This window comes from Crotalus tigris, unplaced genomic scaffold (assembly GCF_016545835.1).
Source record: "Crotalus tigris isolate CLP2741 ecotype Arizona unplaced genomic scaffold, ASM1654583v1 scf7180000024458.850180, whole genome shotgun sequence".
Lineage (NCBI taxonomy): Eukaryota > Metazoa > Chordata > Lepidosauria > Squamata > Viperidae > Crotalus > Crotalus tigris.
In genome coordinates, this window is record NW_024100628.1 from 417,167 (window position 1) to 433,509 (window position 16,343).

The following is a 16,343-nucleotide window of genomic DNA, read 5'->3' on the forward strand; positions in this document are numbered from 1 at the left end:
ATGTATGTAGTTATGAAGCAGCACTTGTAATAAGCATGTGTAATAAGTTGGCACAAAATACAGAGAAAGATGGAAAGGATCATTGAGTCTAATCTCCTGATCACTTGCAGAAGAGCAACTAAACCGCACTATCATAATAATAGGCATTTTGGTGTTCTTGGGACAGATCGTCATGGAGAAAACTGTGTGGTTGCTAAGAGTTGACAGTGATTTGATGGCTCTTAATCAATTGAGTTTACAGGAAGCCCTCAACTTACCCACATAGCCGAGGCCAGAATTTCCATTGGTAAGGAAGGCAGCTGTTAAATGGTGGTGCCTTATTTTTATTATGTTTTTCCCACAGTTGTTAAGCAAATCACTGCAGTTAAGGAAATCACATGGTCATTAAGTGAATCCAGTTTCCCCCATTGACTTTGTTTCTTGGAAGCAGGCTGGGAAAGTCACAAATGACAATCACATGGCTCCAGGACACTGCAACCATTGCAAATTGCCAAGTGCTTGAATTTTGAGTATGTGACTGTGAGGATGCTGCAATGGTCGTAAGTGCAAGGACCAGTTTTAAAGCAAATTTTTTCAGTGCCGTTGCAACTTTGAATAGTTATTAAACAAATAACTATTGTTTAATAGTTGTTGTTGTAATTTGAGCGCTACTTGCATTAAGAAGACTTGCCATTCTTTGCAACAAAGCATTATCGTTGTGCTAAATCTCCAGAGTTCTGGTTCTCAGAGAGATGAAGTAACTCTTTGTCATCCTATATTAGGTGGCAGAGTGTTTGAGAGGCATAAATCCAGCAGTATTGTTGGCCCTTGTTGTTAATTGTGCTTTTTGTTCCCATAGATTTAAATTTAAATAGGTTCCAGTCAAGATAAAAGCTACAATTCTTCCTAAATTTATTCTTAATGAAAGAAAATCACATTTTAAATTCAGTCCCTTATTACATACATACAAAAGTTTTCTTAAGGGGATTTTCACTTGGAAATTGTAGTTCAAACTTAAGTGGTTATCCTTCCCCCAGAATCTGTGGGTTTGAATTTTAGCAGCCATGTTTTAGTATCTCTGATTTTCTTGAAAACAGGCACTGTGAAAAGTGTTCTGCTGTTTTATTTAGTTATTCCACTTGCTTACTTCACACCTCATGATCCTGAGAAAAAACACAGTAGTTAAAACATGAAAACAGACAGTGAAACCTGTATTGAATGACCTGGAATAATTGTCCAAAGGAACGCTAAACTGCTAGCGTTCAATTAGAATATCCAGCCTGCTGTTCTTTTCATTTTATATTGTATGTATAATGAAGCTCTGGAATCCATTATTGTAACCATCCAAAAGGACGTCATTGCCAGCTAGGAACTCTAAAGCTAAAATGATTTGTCTCTTTATGGTTAGCTATAGCAGACCAAGTAAAACCTAAGCAGATCCAGCCTTGGCTAGCAAGGGGAACTGGAACTGGCTTTCAACCATAAAGAAAACGGCAAAAATGGGATATTCTTATGATTCAGTACTTCCACCATTTGCCCTGTGTGGCTTCCAGATAACTTGTGAACTTAAGCCAGATGTGTTTAGGATGTATCCACTTCATCCCATGGAGGAAATTTATTGTTTCTTTGTCTCTCTGAGGGTGTTTTTTTTAATTTCACCTGCTGGTTGAAAATCATTAGCTTGTGGTAATGAGCTGTTTCGTTCAGATGCATCCAGGTAAACTTGTATGTTCATACACTCAACTTGATTCTATGCCCATCACTTGGGCTTGTACAAAAGTATCTGGAAGCATTCCCATGTTGGAACTGTCGCTTTGCAGCAACACAATGTACTTTATGCCCAATTAGACTGAAAGTATTGGTTTTAATACCAGGAGTAGTTCCAAACAGAGTCTTATTTTACAACTGTCTTACTCACATACATTTACACTGTTGACTCAGGAACAGTTTTCCCACTTATAATTCCCCATGTTTCTCACCATGGCTTCTGTTTTCTTTTTACCTTGATAAGTCCTTTAAAATGGAAACATACTGTAGAATAGCTACGGATTGGACTTTGATCGCTAACATTCTAAGCCACTCAAAGTTTTCCTGAATTGCCTTGATATTTTCTGTTACAGGTGATGGGGGAAATGATGTCAGTATGATTCAGGAGGCAGACTGTGGTGTTGGTGTTGAAGGAAAGGTAAGTCAAAGCATGATGTTTCATTGGAATGCCACAGTCATAATGATAGGGGTTTCAGGAGAGAGGGAGGAATGCACTTTAATTCAACGGATAATTTCACAATCAAATTATCATCTGATTTATGGAACACAACCTTGGAAGTTCTCTGGACAAATAGTTTCTTTATTCATCAAAGACCCCTCCTCCTTTGACCATAGTTGCTTATTCCCATTTTGAGATGAGAAAACCATAAAAATGTAAGTATAATCCTTAAAATAGACATGACGCAGTGGAAAAGTAAAAAAATAAATAAATTCTGAGCCCACAGATGTGATTTGGTCCCACTCACAGTTTTGGCCGGTGTTAAGCTTTTAGGCTTTTGGCCCCAATTTAAGACATATGCTTTTGATTAAACTGTCATCCTGCACCTTTCTGGTCTGATTTTATTCCCTAACTGAAGAGTCTGGGGCATTATTTTCCCCTCTTATCCAAAAGAATTATGAAATGATCTTGAGATAGTCATGACATCCTTAACATCCAGTGAGAGCTGAGATGATATCACATGGGTCATAATATCAAAACGGTTTCACTTAATGCCCATTAAGTGATTCACTTAACCACAATGATTCACTTAAGAACCATGACAAAAAAAGGTCCTAAAACCGGGTACAACTCACTTAATCACTGTCTTGCTTAGCAACAGAAATTCTGCTCCCAATTGTGGTCAATAAATAGAAGTAGAAAACCGAAAACGATTTTGCAAATGCCTCAGATTTTCTAAGGCTACATTCTGCATGGGATTGCATGGCAGTAATAAACTCTACTAAACATACCATGTTCACTGCTGTCAGATGCCTGATTGGAATGATCTTATGGGCTGATAAAAGGAGAACTAGCTACAGTATACAACAAGAATGATGCCTGCTCTTGTGGCAGGAGAATTCTGGTTTTTGTTCTAACAGTGGAAGGTCTTAATATTTTTGTTTCATGGTATTCCTAGGAAGGAAAACAAGCTTCTCTTGCAGCAGATTTCTCCATCACTCAGTTTAAGCACCTGGGCCGATTACTGATGGTGCATGGAAGAAACAGCTACAAAAGATCTGCTGCTCTCAGCCAGTTTGTGATCCACAGAAGTTTATGCATCAGTACCATGCAGGTCAGTGATGTTCTTGTACCGTTTTTAGTGTCCTCTGATCCTTTGACTCCAAACAGGATCAGGATGTGAATTAAAAAAAAAAAAAAAAAGCCCACACAAGATTTTTACTTCACTCTGTCTAAGTGGCAGAGAAAATAGGAGAAATCAATTAAACAAGAACTGCTTGGTCATTAAGTTCCTACTTTCTCACAGTCAGTTGATATGGTTTCTCTTCCATGTGTGGAAACAGATAGTAGTTTTTCAGTGAATTAAGCTACCACTTAGCTTTTCATTTTATATGTTTTATATGTAGGTTATTTGCATCACTTATACTCTTAATATAATAATTTTATTACATTTTAAAGTAATAAGGAGGAGAATAGGATAAAAAATATAGGAAGAAGCAAAAATACAAAAAAAGAGAGAATAATTTCTGACTTGTTTTAAAGCAGATACAAATAAAAAATAATTCAACTCTTGCTTTATAGTTCCATTGTTTATAATCTATGAACATTAATAGTCCCCATATATCATAACCTATATATCATAATTTCATTTTTACTGTTTGTGCAAAAAGTCTAAAAGGAGCTTCCAATTAGCATTAAAATTAGTCAATGCCTTTTCTCTAATCAGAGGCTCAGTTTCAATATTTCAGCAACACCATCAGCTTTACCAACCATTCTTCCATTGTAGATGATGTTAAAGTGAAATAAAGTTATTATTCTATTCCATTCTAACTCTTCCCACTATTGGGGATATAAAAGTCTTAGGAAAAGAATACATTGCAGTTTTTCCAAATTTTTATCCATAAAAATTTTAGCAGAAATATCTCTAGTCTTGATTGTATATTGACCTTCAAAAATTTTTTGAATTATTGAGTAGGCATTATATCTTTTGGATCCTATATTTTTAAAATCCCTCTTTCATTAGGATTTAATTTGCCATGAACAATTTTCTAAATTGCCAAATCTTTGTGGGTAGAGAAGCCACCTGTGGTCTCTTCTCATTCCTGAGCCTTGAGTGTTAATCTTCACTACTTGCCTTATTTGACTAATGATGGAGCACCAACTCTTTCTATTAAGAGATAGCTGAATAGATAGTTGTCATTATTTTCTTTTTGCTTTGAAGTCTAATAATTCCTTGTATTTTATTCCATAGGCAGTTTTCTCTTCGGTGTTCTACTTTGCTTCTGTTCCGCTCTATCAAGGCTTTCTCATCATTGGGTAAGAGCCAAACCATTCCCTGTGGTATCTTTAAAATGTATAATAAGATTTGTTTGAAGCCTTCCTGAGTTTGAAAGCGGTCATGGCAAGGGTAGCACAGGCTAAAATGTTGTGCTCTTTCCTTCCTGCCTCTACTGCTGTTATCGGAATGAAGCAGGACACTTTGAAGATGCACAGTTTCAAAGCAACTTTAATCCAGCAACCATTAAAAGCACATGGTTCCCATTAGGATCAATTTTAGTTGTTAAAGCAACTTTTGTATCCCAGAAGCAATGGTATAAATTGTTGGCTGGGGGGGGGGGGGTTTGTCTTTTCTGAAAGCAAAAGGCAGGGCACAGATTTTTTTTTAAGTAAACAATCATGCAGCCATGTTTTCATAACATGACTCTTGCAGAAAGAAAATAAAATGAATGCCAGTGTCCCACCTCACCATTTTTGGGGGTGAAAGCCCAGCAGCATAGGGAAGGTTTGAGGCTGATTCCTGTTGCGTTTGGGATAAAATTAAGTCCTGAATCTGTGGACCATTTCACACATAATATAGCAGCATACTTTGAGGTATGGTTCAAAATATAATCTGGCCAAGAAAATGCAAGCAGTTCCAGCTCTTGATATGTACATGTGCATTTTTTTTGCAAATCTGGTTACCACATTTTTGCACCACATAATGTATATTTTAGAGGTCAAGCAGCTCTTAGACATTAGCAATGGGGGAAAGTTAGTAGCTGAGTAGTAGAGTATCTAATATGTACTCAGACAGTTCCAAGGATTGATCTTTTCCAATTCAAAGCTTCCGGTAACACAAGCTGAGAAACACAACCGATCAGCAGAGCAGAGAGGGAGGGAGGGAGAAGGGAAGGAAGGAAGGAAGGAAGGAAGGAAGGAAGGAAGGAAGGAAGGAAGGAAGGAAAGAAAGAAAGAAAGAAAGAAAGAAAGAAAGAAAGAAAGAAAGAAAGAAAGAAAGAAAGAAAGAGAAAGCAGAAAGTCTTCTAAAATAAACTCAAAGTGGAAAAAAATTATAAACTTCAGCTGGCATTTCTTGTGTTCCTGCTTTTAGATATTCTACCATCTACACCATGTTTCCAGTATTCTCTCTAGTGCTGGACAAAGATGTCAAAGCAGTCGTGGCCATGTTGTATCCAGAACTCTATAAAGATCTCCTGAAGGTTCAAATTTCTTCCATTTCTATTCCTTTCAAATTTCTGCATGTGGCTTTGAAGTTAACATATACGAGAAAGATTTCATTTTCATTTTTCTGCCCTTTCAAATTTTAGGGAAGGCCATTATCTTATAAGACGTTTTTGATCTGGGTCTTAATAAGTATCTATCAAGGTAAGAGGTTTCCTTTATTCATCAGAGTGTTTTTGAAAATCTGAAATAAATTTTTCTCCAAATTTGGCTTCATATAATTCTCTGAGAAAAAATAAATTCAGCTATTTTTTAGTTTCACTAGTTATAAAGAGAGCTGGCAAATTTTGGAGAATTTCGAATTTGCTCTCACTGACCACCAGGAGTCCCATTTAACTTCTGCTGACTTATTGTTTTTCTCCAGAGGTTGGTGCAGTCTTGCTTTCCTTCTCAACAGAAAGCTTGTAGAGTGCCTGATAAAACTAGTGGTCTGGAATAAGCAAGAGATATGCAGACCAAGAGCAGATTTATTTTTAGTGGCAGTGTGAACACAGATAGAGCAAGGATCAACAATTTCATAGGATCAGATGGACTCCTGTTGGTCTATGTCAGGGGTCCTCAACCTTGGCAAGCTGGCTGAGGAATTCTGGCAGTTGAAGTCCACAAGTCTTAAAGTTGCCAAGGTTGAGGACCCCTGGTCTATGTCACCTGAGGCTTATCATTGGCAGAACTATGATACCCTTTTCTGCAATGATGGAATTACATGCAGCAGAGATGAACCCAACAAGCTTCTTTGGTTCTGTTGTTACATTTCCACCTTGAAACTGCTGGTATGTTAAAGTGATTCTGATGAAGACCATTGCAGTCCCTTCTGCCAGATGCTCCAAGGCAGATCATTGTTACTTGTCTTAGGTTCCTCCAATCCGTAAGTCAAATGCTGCATACAAAAACTGTTTCGTCCAGCTTACATGCTCCAGTCGTATAATCCTTTCTCCATTTTTCTACTAAGTACTGCAGCTTCACTGTGCTTCAAGTAGCCCAGAGCTATAGTTCCTAGAGCTTTGCTGCATGCTTACTATTCATATTGAGTTACATCTTGAAGTTGTACTTTTTAGGGATTTGCCTTTCATCAGCAGAATTTCTGCTGATCGCCAGAAGAAAAAAAGAATGACATGCCTAGAACCCAAGAAGTAACTGAATTCAGCGAAGGAATTAAAATGACTTTGTCTTGAAATAAGTTTTCTGGCTACAAAATAGCGTAGTAATGGCTTAACTCAGGAAGTAAGATAGGGATTCTGCCCTTGTACTCTGAATGCAAAGCAAACGAAGATTGCAACCTGTTGTCCACTCATTTTCACGTACATCTTGTCATTCACAAGGACAACCACTTGTCCCATCTTTGATACATTAGAGAAGCAAATTCAGGAAGATAAACATGTTGGGATGGTAATAGAGATGTGTGAGACAACGTTCTAACAGAAATTGTTTTCAAAGGCTATATCAATGCTGGAAACAATATGAAAACCTTCATCTAGAACACACAACTTCTGATCAGTCAGAAAAAATGAGACATCGTGGGAAAGATTTCTAAGCCAAGACTCTTCTCCTATTACGTTCTGTGGGTCGAATGACTTCACTCCCTTTATGGATCACACCATGCAATTTGGCTAGTAGCTATTGTCCAAGAATGGCCCCAAATTGAGCTCTTCCCAGATGGTGGAAAGATTATTCTCTGAATCTGTATTTTATGGCTTAATCTTGAGTCACTGCTCAAATTGCTTTTCAAATTAGGCTGCGGATTACTCATCAGTGTAGATTACTCATGCTGAGGTCATGACTTATGTCTGCAGCTGAATCTCTAGGATGCTCTAAAGCCATTCTCTGATCAGCGAGAAGCAGAATGCAAAGTCACTCTTGTCTTCCCATTCTATCTCCTTACATGCTCAGTTATCTTCAGTGTGTGTGTGTGTGTGTGTGTGCGTGTGTGTCAGTGAATGTAAGTTCCTGCTGAATTTAATGGGCCTAGCTTCTTAAGTATGCTTTGGATTATAGCTAAGAATCAATTACAAGTCCCTCTGAGCCTTAAGCTAGAAAGTTTCATCTATTCTGCAGATATGCATAAAATTATGAATGATATGATGTGAAGTTGGATTGGAAGAAATGTTTCCATTTCTTTTGTGAGAAAGGTGTAGAGCATAGGAAAGATGACCTGGATTGAGATATGCAGAAATTATTTACCTAGGCAAAAGGAACTGAAACAGTTTTTAAAATCTAGAACAAGAGATAGCATTCAGAAGTGGCTTAGGCAGATGCCTCCCTCATTCAATGAACTATAAGAAGGAGGAAAAGGCACAACACAAACAGATTTGCAAGATTCTGTTGTTATAGCCAATCTCAATAAAAAGGAATTTTGCCATTTAATGAAGTTGTTTTCCTGAGGTATAAGTCCTAGCATTGTATTGTCACAAAAAAACCCTTTTTGTGTGTCTGAACTCCGCAATTTTCAAAGCTTTTGATTATTTCAGAATAGTTCAAGAATCATTTGGGGAAATTACTTTCCATTCAACCAGGTACATTAGATAGTCAACAACTATTATCATTTTGGTTGATGCTGTAACTCCTTTCATTTCAGGCAGCATAATTATGTATGGTGCACTTCTGCTTTTTGAGTCTGAATTTGTCCACATTGTGGCAATTTCCTTCACATCCTTGATCCTCACCGAACTGTTGATGGTGGCACTGACCATCCAGACATGGCATTGGCTCATGATAGTGGCAGAATTACTCAGTCTGTCATGCTACATTGCCTCATTGGTCTTCCTACATGAATTTATTGGTAACTATGTTTTGTGTTGTCTTCCTTCAAACTTTCTCAATTATTTGCAAAATGGGAGAATACCAATCTTCTGCTAAATAATGAAGCTGGAAATTGATGATCATTTTATCTGTTACATTTTTATTGAAATTGTAAAATATAAGGTATGAGTTATTTTGCAAGATACCCAAAGAACTGAAATGGTTTTTGATCAAGCATCAGGAAAGATTATCTCTCATGACTGGAAGGTCAAGATTAACAATAAGAGGCAGTGTGTATCTAGGCTATTTGCTTAGGGACTGGAAATTGAGGAGGATGAGTTATAAAAGCTGGTATGAGAAGCCTTCTAGAAAATAAAAGCTTCACAGCTGTTCTGAAATTACAGAGATGGGAAATCACTCAACTATCCCCCAGAGTTTCTCTAATTAATACTCTTTTTATCAAGTAATGTATGTTTACTAGGGGCTTATTTTCCATCTGTTGTTAGTCGGGTCATGTAGTGAAAATGGAACAAATCAGGTAATTGAAGGGTTTCACAGTAGAGAGAGAGCATTTAGACCATTACAGCTCTTTTGCAAAGCGTTCTTGAATTTACAGCGAGACAACTGTCCTTGATTGACAGTTGGAATGGTCCCAAATCTGAAACTGTCAGTACCGAATTTAAGTTAAATTTCCCAAATTTCTATTTTTATTCTCCACTTCTGTACAAAACTTGATGAACAGGTTTATTAAAAAATATTCCACAGCCCAAAATATCCCTCTGGATGCCAAGTTTCAGGTACAAGTTTGTACTTCAAAGTATAAGTCTCTTTTATTTTAAAAAGTCAGAGTTTTATTTTCCAGTTATAATTTAAATTAGTTTCACCTGATCTACCTTTTAAAATGTCCAGAAATTATTTACCAAGAAAATATTTTATGGAATAATCCTGTGCCAAAAAAGCTATGGGAAACGGCAGTAGCACTTAGAGTTATATACCGTTTCACAGTGCTTTATGGTGGTTTACAATATCAGCATGTTGCCCCCCAACAATCTGGGTCCTCATTTTATCTGGGAAGGATGGAAGGCACAGTGAACCTTGAGCTGCTCAGAATTGGACTCCTGGCAGCAAACAGTGAGTTAGCTTGCAGTACTGCATTCTAACTAATGGTTAAATCATTATTTCAATCATTATATCTTCCCCTAGAATTGCCCCTTGGTAATGTAAAGGAAATGGGGGCAGGGGTAATGGCTCAGTCTTTAAAGATGCTGAGCTTGTCAACTGGAAAGCTGACAGGCTGGGTTCAAGCCCCAAGCCCCTGAGAACGGGTGAGCTCCCATTACTTGTGCCAGCTTCTGCCCACCTAACAGTTCAAAAGCAGGTGAATAGGTACCACTTCAGTGGGAAGGTAACTGTTCCATGTGCCTCAGCGTATAGTCATATTGGCCACATAACCACGGAAAAGTCTTCAGACAATGCTGGCTCCCTCAGCTAAGAAACAGTGATGAGCAGCATCCCCTAGAGTTGGAAACAATTGGGACAGAGGAAACCTTTACCTTTTAATGTAAAGAAAAAAATGTCCACTGCCCCTGAAAGTTTGCTGGCAGAATTCTACAAACATTGACCCAGGGCTATCAGAACTGTGCTATGAAAGTTTGCTTTGCTTTGCTTTTTTTCTGTTCTTTTCTTTTCGCCATCTAATCAAGATCTGGATTTTGTAGCTCAGAACTGGTAGCCTTAACTGAGGATTAATATGCGGCCTGTTGGATCCATGTGAACTTTATTTTTTTTCCTCTATACTCAGCAGGCTGGGAATAGGAAAACAAATAGGCCCCAAAGGCAAAATTAAAACTCATTGCTATGGGATTGTCATGAACCAGCAGGAGTTTAGCTAAGCAACAATCTGGTATCATTAGCAGTTTCCTGTTAACATTTCTGATTCAGAGTTCATAATTCTATTATAGTTGCTAATGAAATAAATGGGCTGCAATTGAATTCTTAATGTTTTTTTAATTAAAAATGAACAAAATTAGCCTTGAAAACATGTCTTTCTAGTTACAGTGAGTGACAGACAAACATCTTTTTTTTCTTGCAGATGTTTACTTCATAGCAACTTTATCGTTCTTATGGAAGGTGACTGTGATCACCTTAGTCAGCTGTCTTCCTCTCTATGTCCTAAAGTACCTGAGACGAAGGTTTTCTCCCCCAAGTTATTCAAAACTCACCTCATAGGAGCAAGGACTCGCTTTTCTTCTTTGCACAGTACTTACAGACTCAGTAAATGTGTATTCGTCATCGAACAATGTCCGACGGTTGGATAAGCAATCTGCACTGGCTGGGGAATACTGCTGAAAGTCTGAATAATTCAGTTAAAACAAAAAAACCTTACAGTCAAACGAAGCAGAGAAAACTTATATCAGTGATCCAGTTTTGTCACTTTGTATTTATCAAACTGAAAACAAATGCATGTAACTTGGAAGAAGAAGAAAAACTGCCTGTGATGAGTCTGCTTACCTGGAAAGTGCTGAGTCAGCTGTTGACATGACAAATTTTTCAAATGTATTTTTCTTTTTCTAGGAGCTGACTTATTTAATTTCCTCATTTTTATTGCTACTTATCTTTTGAGTTCAGGTCCTCATTGTAAACATTTTCTGTGCCTTGGCAAATGCTTTCAACTGAGCATCATAACAGTGTAGTTAACAGGCCACTGTACATACCTCATGCCGGGCTGATCTCTTTGATGTGGTCCTACTCAAATCCGAGTTACTGATTTCTATTGGCTACAATTTTCTTGAATTTTCTGCAAAGCAAAAAAAAAAAAAGGAATTTACAGATGAGTCTTTCCAGCTAAAACATGTTGCGATGGTTTTCAAAAGGGAATGTGTCTTTTTCCTAAAGAGAAAATTATTGAAAAGTTTTGGTAGGAGAAGAATATTGTAACTCCATATCCTAATTCTGCAAGGATAAACTGCGCATTTATTAACACTAAGGTAAGAGTGGAAGATCATTTCAGAAAAGAAGAACAGTCAGAAGCTTAGGTTTCACCCTGCAGTTCATCTTTCCTCTGTGACCTTTTCTGAGGTTTTCTACAAAGCAGCTAAAAACAAGCCTGGCTGCCAGAACCAAAGAGAATAAAGGGAATGAAATAATTGACAGGTAAGGAAAAGGATCAGAAGTTAGGGATGAGCAAGGCTTTAGGAGTTATTGAACAAATGTTTGTGCCAAGCACACCTCTGAAGCTACTTCACAAAGCAACAGACCTTCAGTCACATTGTCATTTTGGAAGAGGCTTTGTACACTCCTTCTGGCCAATGGAACTTCCAGATTCGGACTGACGCACAATATTTTAGAGAGGTGTTACCTGTATGACTTGATCTGTTCTGTCCAGGCATAAATCTCCTTATCGCTGCCTTATTGGATATTTATTAAGAATCCCTATTAAGAATAAATTCTTAATGCTAATTCAGGCATGCACATTCCCCAATTCACATTACATTATTTTCTCCTAGAACACAGGTTTCATTAGACTTTCCCCCAAGCATTTGGTGGTGATTATAAATGTGCAGTTGTGTTCTCACTCTGGACAAGAAAAAGTGGGGAAAACACTCCACCAACATTGACAGGGCAAACCACTAGAATAAAAAATGAGACCAAATCCTAACTCCCTATTAGCACTGATGATGTTACTTAGTTTGGGTAATGAAATGTCTGCAAGAAAACAAGCTCAGAGAGTACCAATGATCCCTCATCTTCCTTTCCATTTTCTTCACTGTCTTGTAACAAAGGAAAAATTCTCCTTGCAGAGCAGATTGCACTACGACTTGAACACTGCAGAACTCAAGAGTTTAGATTTAATGTAGGAAAAATGTGATATAGAATATTATCCTCAGCTAAAATGTTATACTCAGTTGAGTTGAGCAAATCCTTTGAACTCTGGTGCTTCATGTTGGACAGAGTATTTCAAGTGGGGTATGGCCAGGTAAAGTAGAATGGAAAAATTACTGTCATGATCCGGACTCTGTATTCATGTTAATGCACCCCAAGATAAGATTTGCCTTTGTAGCAGCTGCATCACACAGTTGTCTCCTGTTTAATTTCTGGTCAATAAGGACATCCAGCCAGGTCTTTCCCCATCCTATACATGCACCTTTCACTTTATTTTTCCAGATGCAGAATTTAACATTTCTCTGTGTTAAATACATCCTCTTCACATCAGCTCATTGCTTAAACCTGATTAGATATTTTGAACTTTATTTAGTTCCTGAAAAGTATTAGCTGATAAAAAATATTGAACAGCACAGAGCATTGTGATAGCACTCGACTTGAAACTTTCATTCAAGCTGAAATTAGTCCATATTGAGCATGGTCATTGACACAATTTTGAGTCAATATCATCTAACCCAGATGACAGGCACAAAATAGGAATTAAGAATTTCTGATTTCTCATCATCATCCATTAACAATTTATCACTTCCCTGCTATACTCTGTTCTTTGTCACTTCTGAATCTTCAGTGTATTCCCAGATAAAGTTGAATTTCTGGGTGCACTTGGGACTATTCTTAAAATCAGTGGGGCTTGTGTGTAAAAAAACCTGTGTGCATTAGAATGGGCTGTAAAGGGCACTTTCCTTTATATGACTGAAGGATCCAGGAGTAGAATGGTATTATCCTAATGTTGTATAATGAAAGAGACTGCAAATAAGTAATTAATTGGTTAATACAAGTGAGATAGCTGTTCTTTTTTTATTTTCCCTGCTCGAAAGGGGATAGGCATATATTTGAGGAAAGGGTACAAAGCTTGCATTATGTTTTACCTTCTGTAACCACTTCCTTACAATAACTGTTATTTTATTTTATTTTTATAAAGTTTTGTTGCTTGTATAAAACAATTTCCCCCAATTAGCTACCTTTCATTTCTGTAGGAAATTTGGGAATAGTGAGAGTTGAAGTTTGGCATCTCTGGAGAACACAGAATTGGGGAAAGTTGGTGTAGGGAATTATGTTAATTCTGAGTGGTATCAGCCATTATCCATCCACTGCACAAAGGATTTACAGGAACAGAAAGATAACAAGGAAGCAAGACTTCTACTAGAACTGTTTAAACATTGGGACATTTTGATAAATGCGCATGTTCTGTAATGGTGTTAATTTCACATTGAGAATAAGACTGTGGTCATTATGTAGATCAGGAATAATTGGTGATGAACCCATGATGGAAAGCATTGGGGTGAGTAAACTGTTCTCCAGAAATAGTTGAACTATAGTTTTCAATAGCTCCAGATGGCATGGCCATTGGCTGGTGGTGCAGTGGTTAGAATGCAGTACTGCAGGCTAACTCTGCTCACAATCTGGAGTTTGTTCTTGATGGGTCTCGAGGTTGACTCAGCCTTCCATCCTTCCGAAGTTGGTAAAATGAGGACCCAGATTGTTGGGGGCAATTATGCTGATTCTGTAAACCATTTAGAGAGGGCTATAAAGCGCTATGAAGGGGTATATAAGTCTAAAAGCTATTGCTATTGCCAGCTGGCACAATTTGTTCATGAGTTGAAAATTTGTAGATTTCCCTCCCTGGATTACATCAGCCCTAATTCAGTTACCACTTGCTGATGCTAAGGCAATACTTTCACATCATGGCTTTTTCATGCTGCGCCTGATTAGAAGACTATTGGATAACATGAAGACAAAAGTGTTCTCTGGGCACTTAAAGTATGGAAATGTTTCATTTGTAGGCCATTCTTTCATTTGGGCCTGTGTGGGGACTGCCTTTTTCCCTTTGCCTTGTCCTCTTGATAAATGATGCCGTCATCTCCAGTGCCAAATGTCCTTTGGACTCAGATATATAACCTCTGCCTGAGGGCCACACAATGCTTTATGCAGTGTGTCATGGGCCATGCTCCAAAATAATTTAAATTCTTCCCCATTCCAAAAAGTAAATAAAATACCAAAAATCCTGGGTTGGGCTCTGTGATCACAGATGGGAATGCTACCTACAGTCTCCCAGTCATAATTTTTATACTTCTACTTTGCAACATGCATATTATGCATGAGTAATATAATAAGTAAATGTCTCAGAGGTAGATCCTTATACAGGTGGTCCTCATTTAGTGACCATTTGTAGTTCTGACAATAATGAAAAAGTAACTTTACAACCAATCCTCACATTTAAGATTTTCACAGGTCTGTAAAGCATAAGGAAAGCTGAAGTAAGATCCTACAAACAATAGCAGTTACATTTAGCAACCACTTCACTTAACAACTGAGTTGCTGTTCCCATTTGTGGATACTAAACAAAGACTACCTGTATATTAGATACTAAAGCCAATGCTGTCTTACTAATGTAAATCCAAGGAGAGGAAATTGTCTGCCCAATAATTCCATTTCTGGAGCAGATTAGAAAGGGTATTTAATAAGCCTCCAAAGAATATGTCAGATCAGAAGAGCAACACAACACATCCGGCATAGCCTAATTAGGTACAGAAAACTAAGACTGAGGATTAGGGTTGGATTAAAACTCATGCCTGAGCATTTAAAATGGAACAGTCTAGGGGGGGGGGCTGTGTTTCATTTTCCTTGAAACATTTAAACTCATGTTTGAGAGTATTCCAAATCTTTCTGTTAATTGTGATCAGGTTGTTTGCCATCACCTAATTAAATATGTATTTCCAAGCTTTTCAAATGTAGAGCAGAAAACCCTTCCCTTCTCTCCTGTCTTGGAAGTATGAATCCCCATGTCAAATTATTTGTGATGCTAATGTTTTGTACTTGTCCTTTTGTCAACTGAGATGTGCATATTCTTGATCAAAGAGAAATATACATGCAAATTGAGTAATTGTCATGTGCAGTTCCATGTTGCAGATGTGTAAGAACTTTTAAAAAGGGAATGGTTTAAAACAAGTTAATAAATTTTAAGGAACTTCATACCTATTTGGGCAGTGCGAATTGATATTCTCATCATCAAATCATGAAACTTCTTTGTTTCTGTGCTGCATTCAGAAGCGAACATGAATTTAGCACAACTATCATTACTGGTTGATTATAGTCATGAAGAAAAATCCCCTTCTTTACAACAGTATTACAACAATTTACAACCAGTATTAGATACACGTGTGCAATGGATAAAATAACAATAGGCATGTAATAGTAAGGCTGAAAGAGGCTCAAAGGGAATGCTCTAATCAGACTGAAACTAGTGTAGTTAGGAGAAATTCACATAAGGAAATGCGTCCCAAGAGAAGAGTTGAATGGAGCTAGGTAACTGGACTCAAAGCTATCCAATTCTTCCACTGTGTAGTCCTGTAGGTACCTGCCATGTTTAATCAGGAATTTTCAACCTATTTTATAATTTGTATGAAATCATTTTTAAAATTGAAATTATTCCACACAGTTGCTTTAGAAATACATTTTAATTTTTTTAAAAAAAAATATTAACCTATATAGTAGAAAATAAAATCTGCCATTCAGTTGTGTCCCATTCTTAGAGATTGCCTGAACAAATGCCTGCAGTTTTTTTTGGTAAGGTTTGCCATTGACTTTTTCTTAAGGCTGAGAGAAAGTGACTGGCCCAAGGTTACCCAGCTGGCTTTGTACCTAAGGTGGGACTAGACCTCACAATTTCCTGGTTTCTATTCTGTTGCCTAAACCGCTGCAGCAGGGGTGTCAAACTGCTGGCCCACAGGCCAGATACGTCATGACAAAACTGCAACCACCACATTGCCAGCAATGGAAAAAGTCACGATACATCGCAACACATCACGTGACATTGTGAGTTTGACACCCCTGCACTACAGCAAACTGGCTCTGACTAGAAAATTAACTCAGGTGTAGCTAATGGTCAGGTGTTGCTAATCAAGCCAATGACTAAATTTGGAAAAACTAAGCAAGATCAGATCTAGTTAATACCTGCATGACGGACAACCAGGAATTA

The 16,343-nt window shown here is 37.6% G+C and overlaps 1 protein-coding gene across 2 annotated transcripts in view; it reads left to right on the top strand.

Moving 5' to 3' along the window:
- Positions 1 to 15,343, top strand: part of ATP9A (ATPase phospholipid transporting 9A (putative)) — an 86,275-nt gene extending 70,932 nt beyond the window's left edge. For both annotated transcript variants that reach the window (XM_039332250.1, XM_039332249.1), the window contains exons 22-28: positions 2,100 to 2,164; positions 3,144 to 3,299; positions 4,437 to 4,501; positions 5,556 to 5,664; positions 5,773 to 5,830; positions 8,259 to 8,462; positions 10,515 to 15,343. In XM_039332250.1, the coding sequence (XP_039188184.1) occupies positions 2,100 to 2,164; positions 3,144 to 3,299; positions 4,437 to 4,501; positions 5,556 to 5,664; positions 5,773 to 5,830; positions 8,259 to 8,462; positions 10,515 to 10,651 (794 nt within the window). In that variant the 3' untranslated portion in view covers positions 10,652 to 15,343. The remainder of the gene's footprint in view (positions 1 to 2,099; positions 2,165 to 3,143; positions 3,300 to 4,436; positions 4,502 to 5,555; positions 5,665 to 5,772; positions 5,831 to 8,258; positions 8,463 to 10,514) is intronic.
- Positions 15,344 to 16,343: the final 1,000 nt, after the last annotated feature.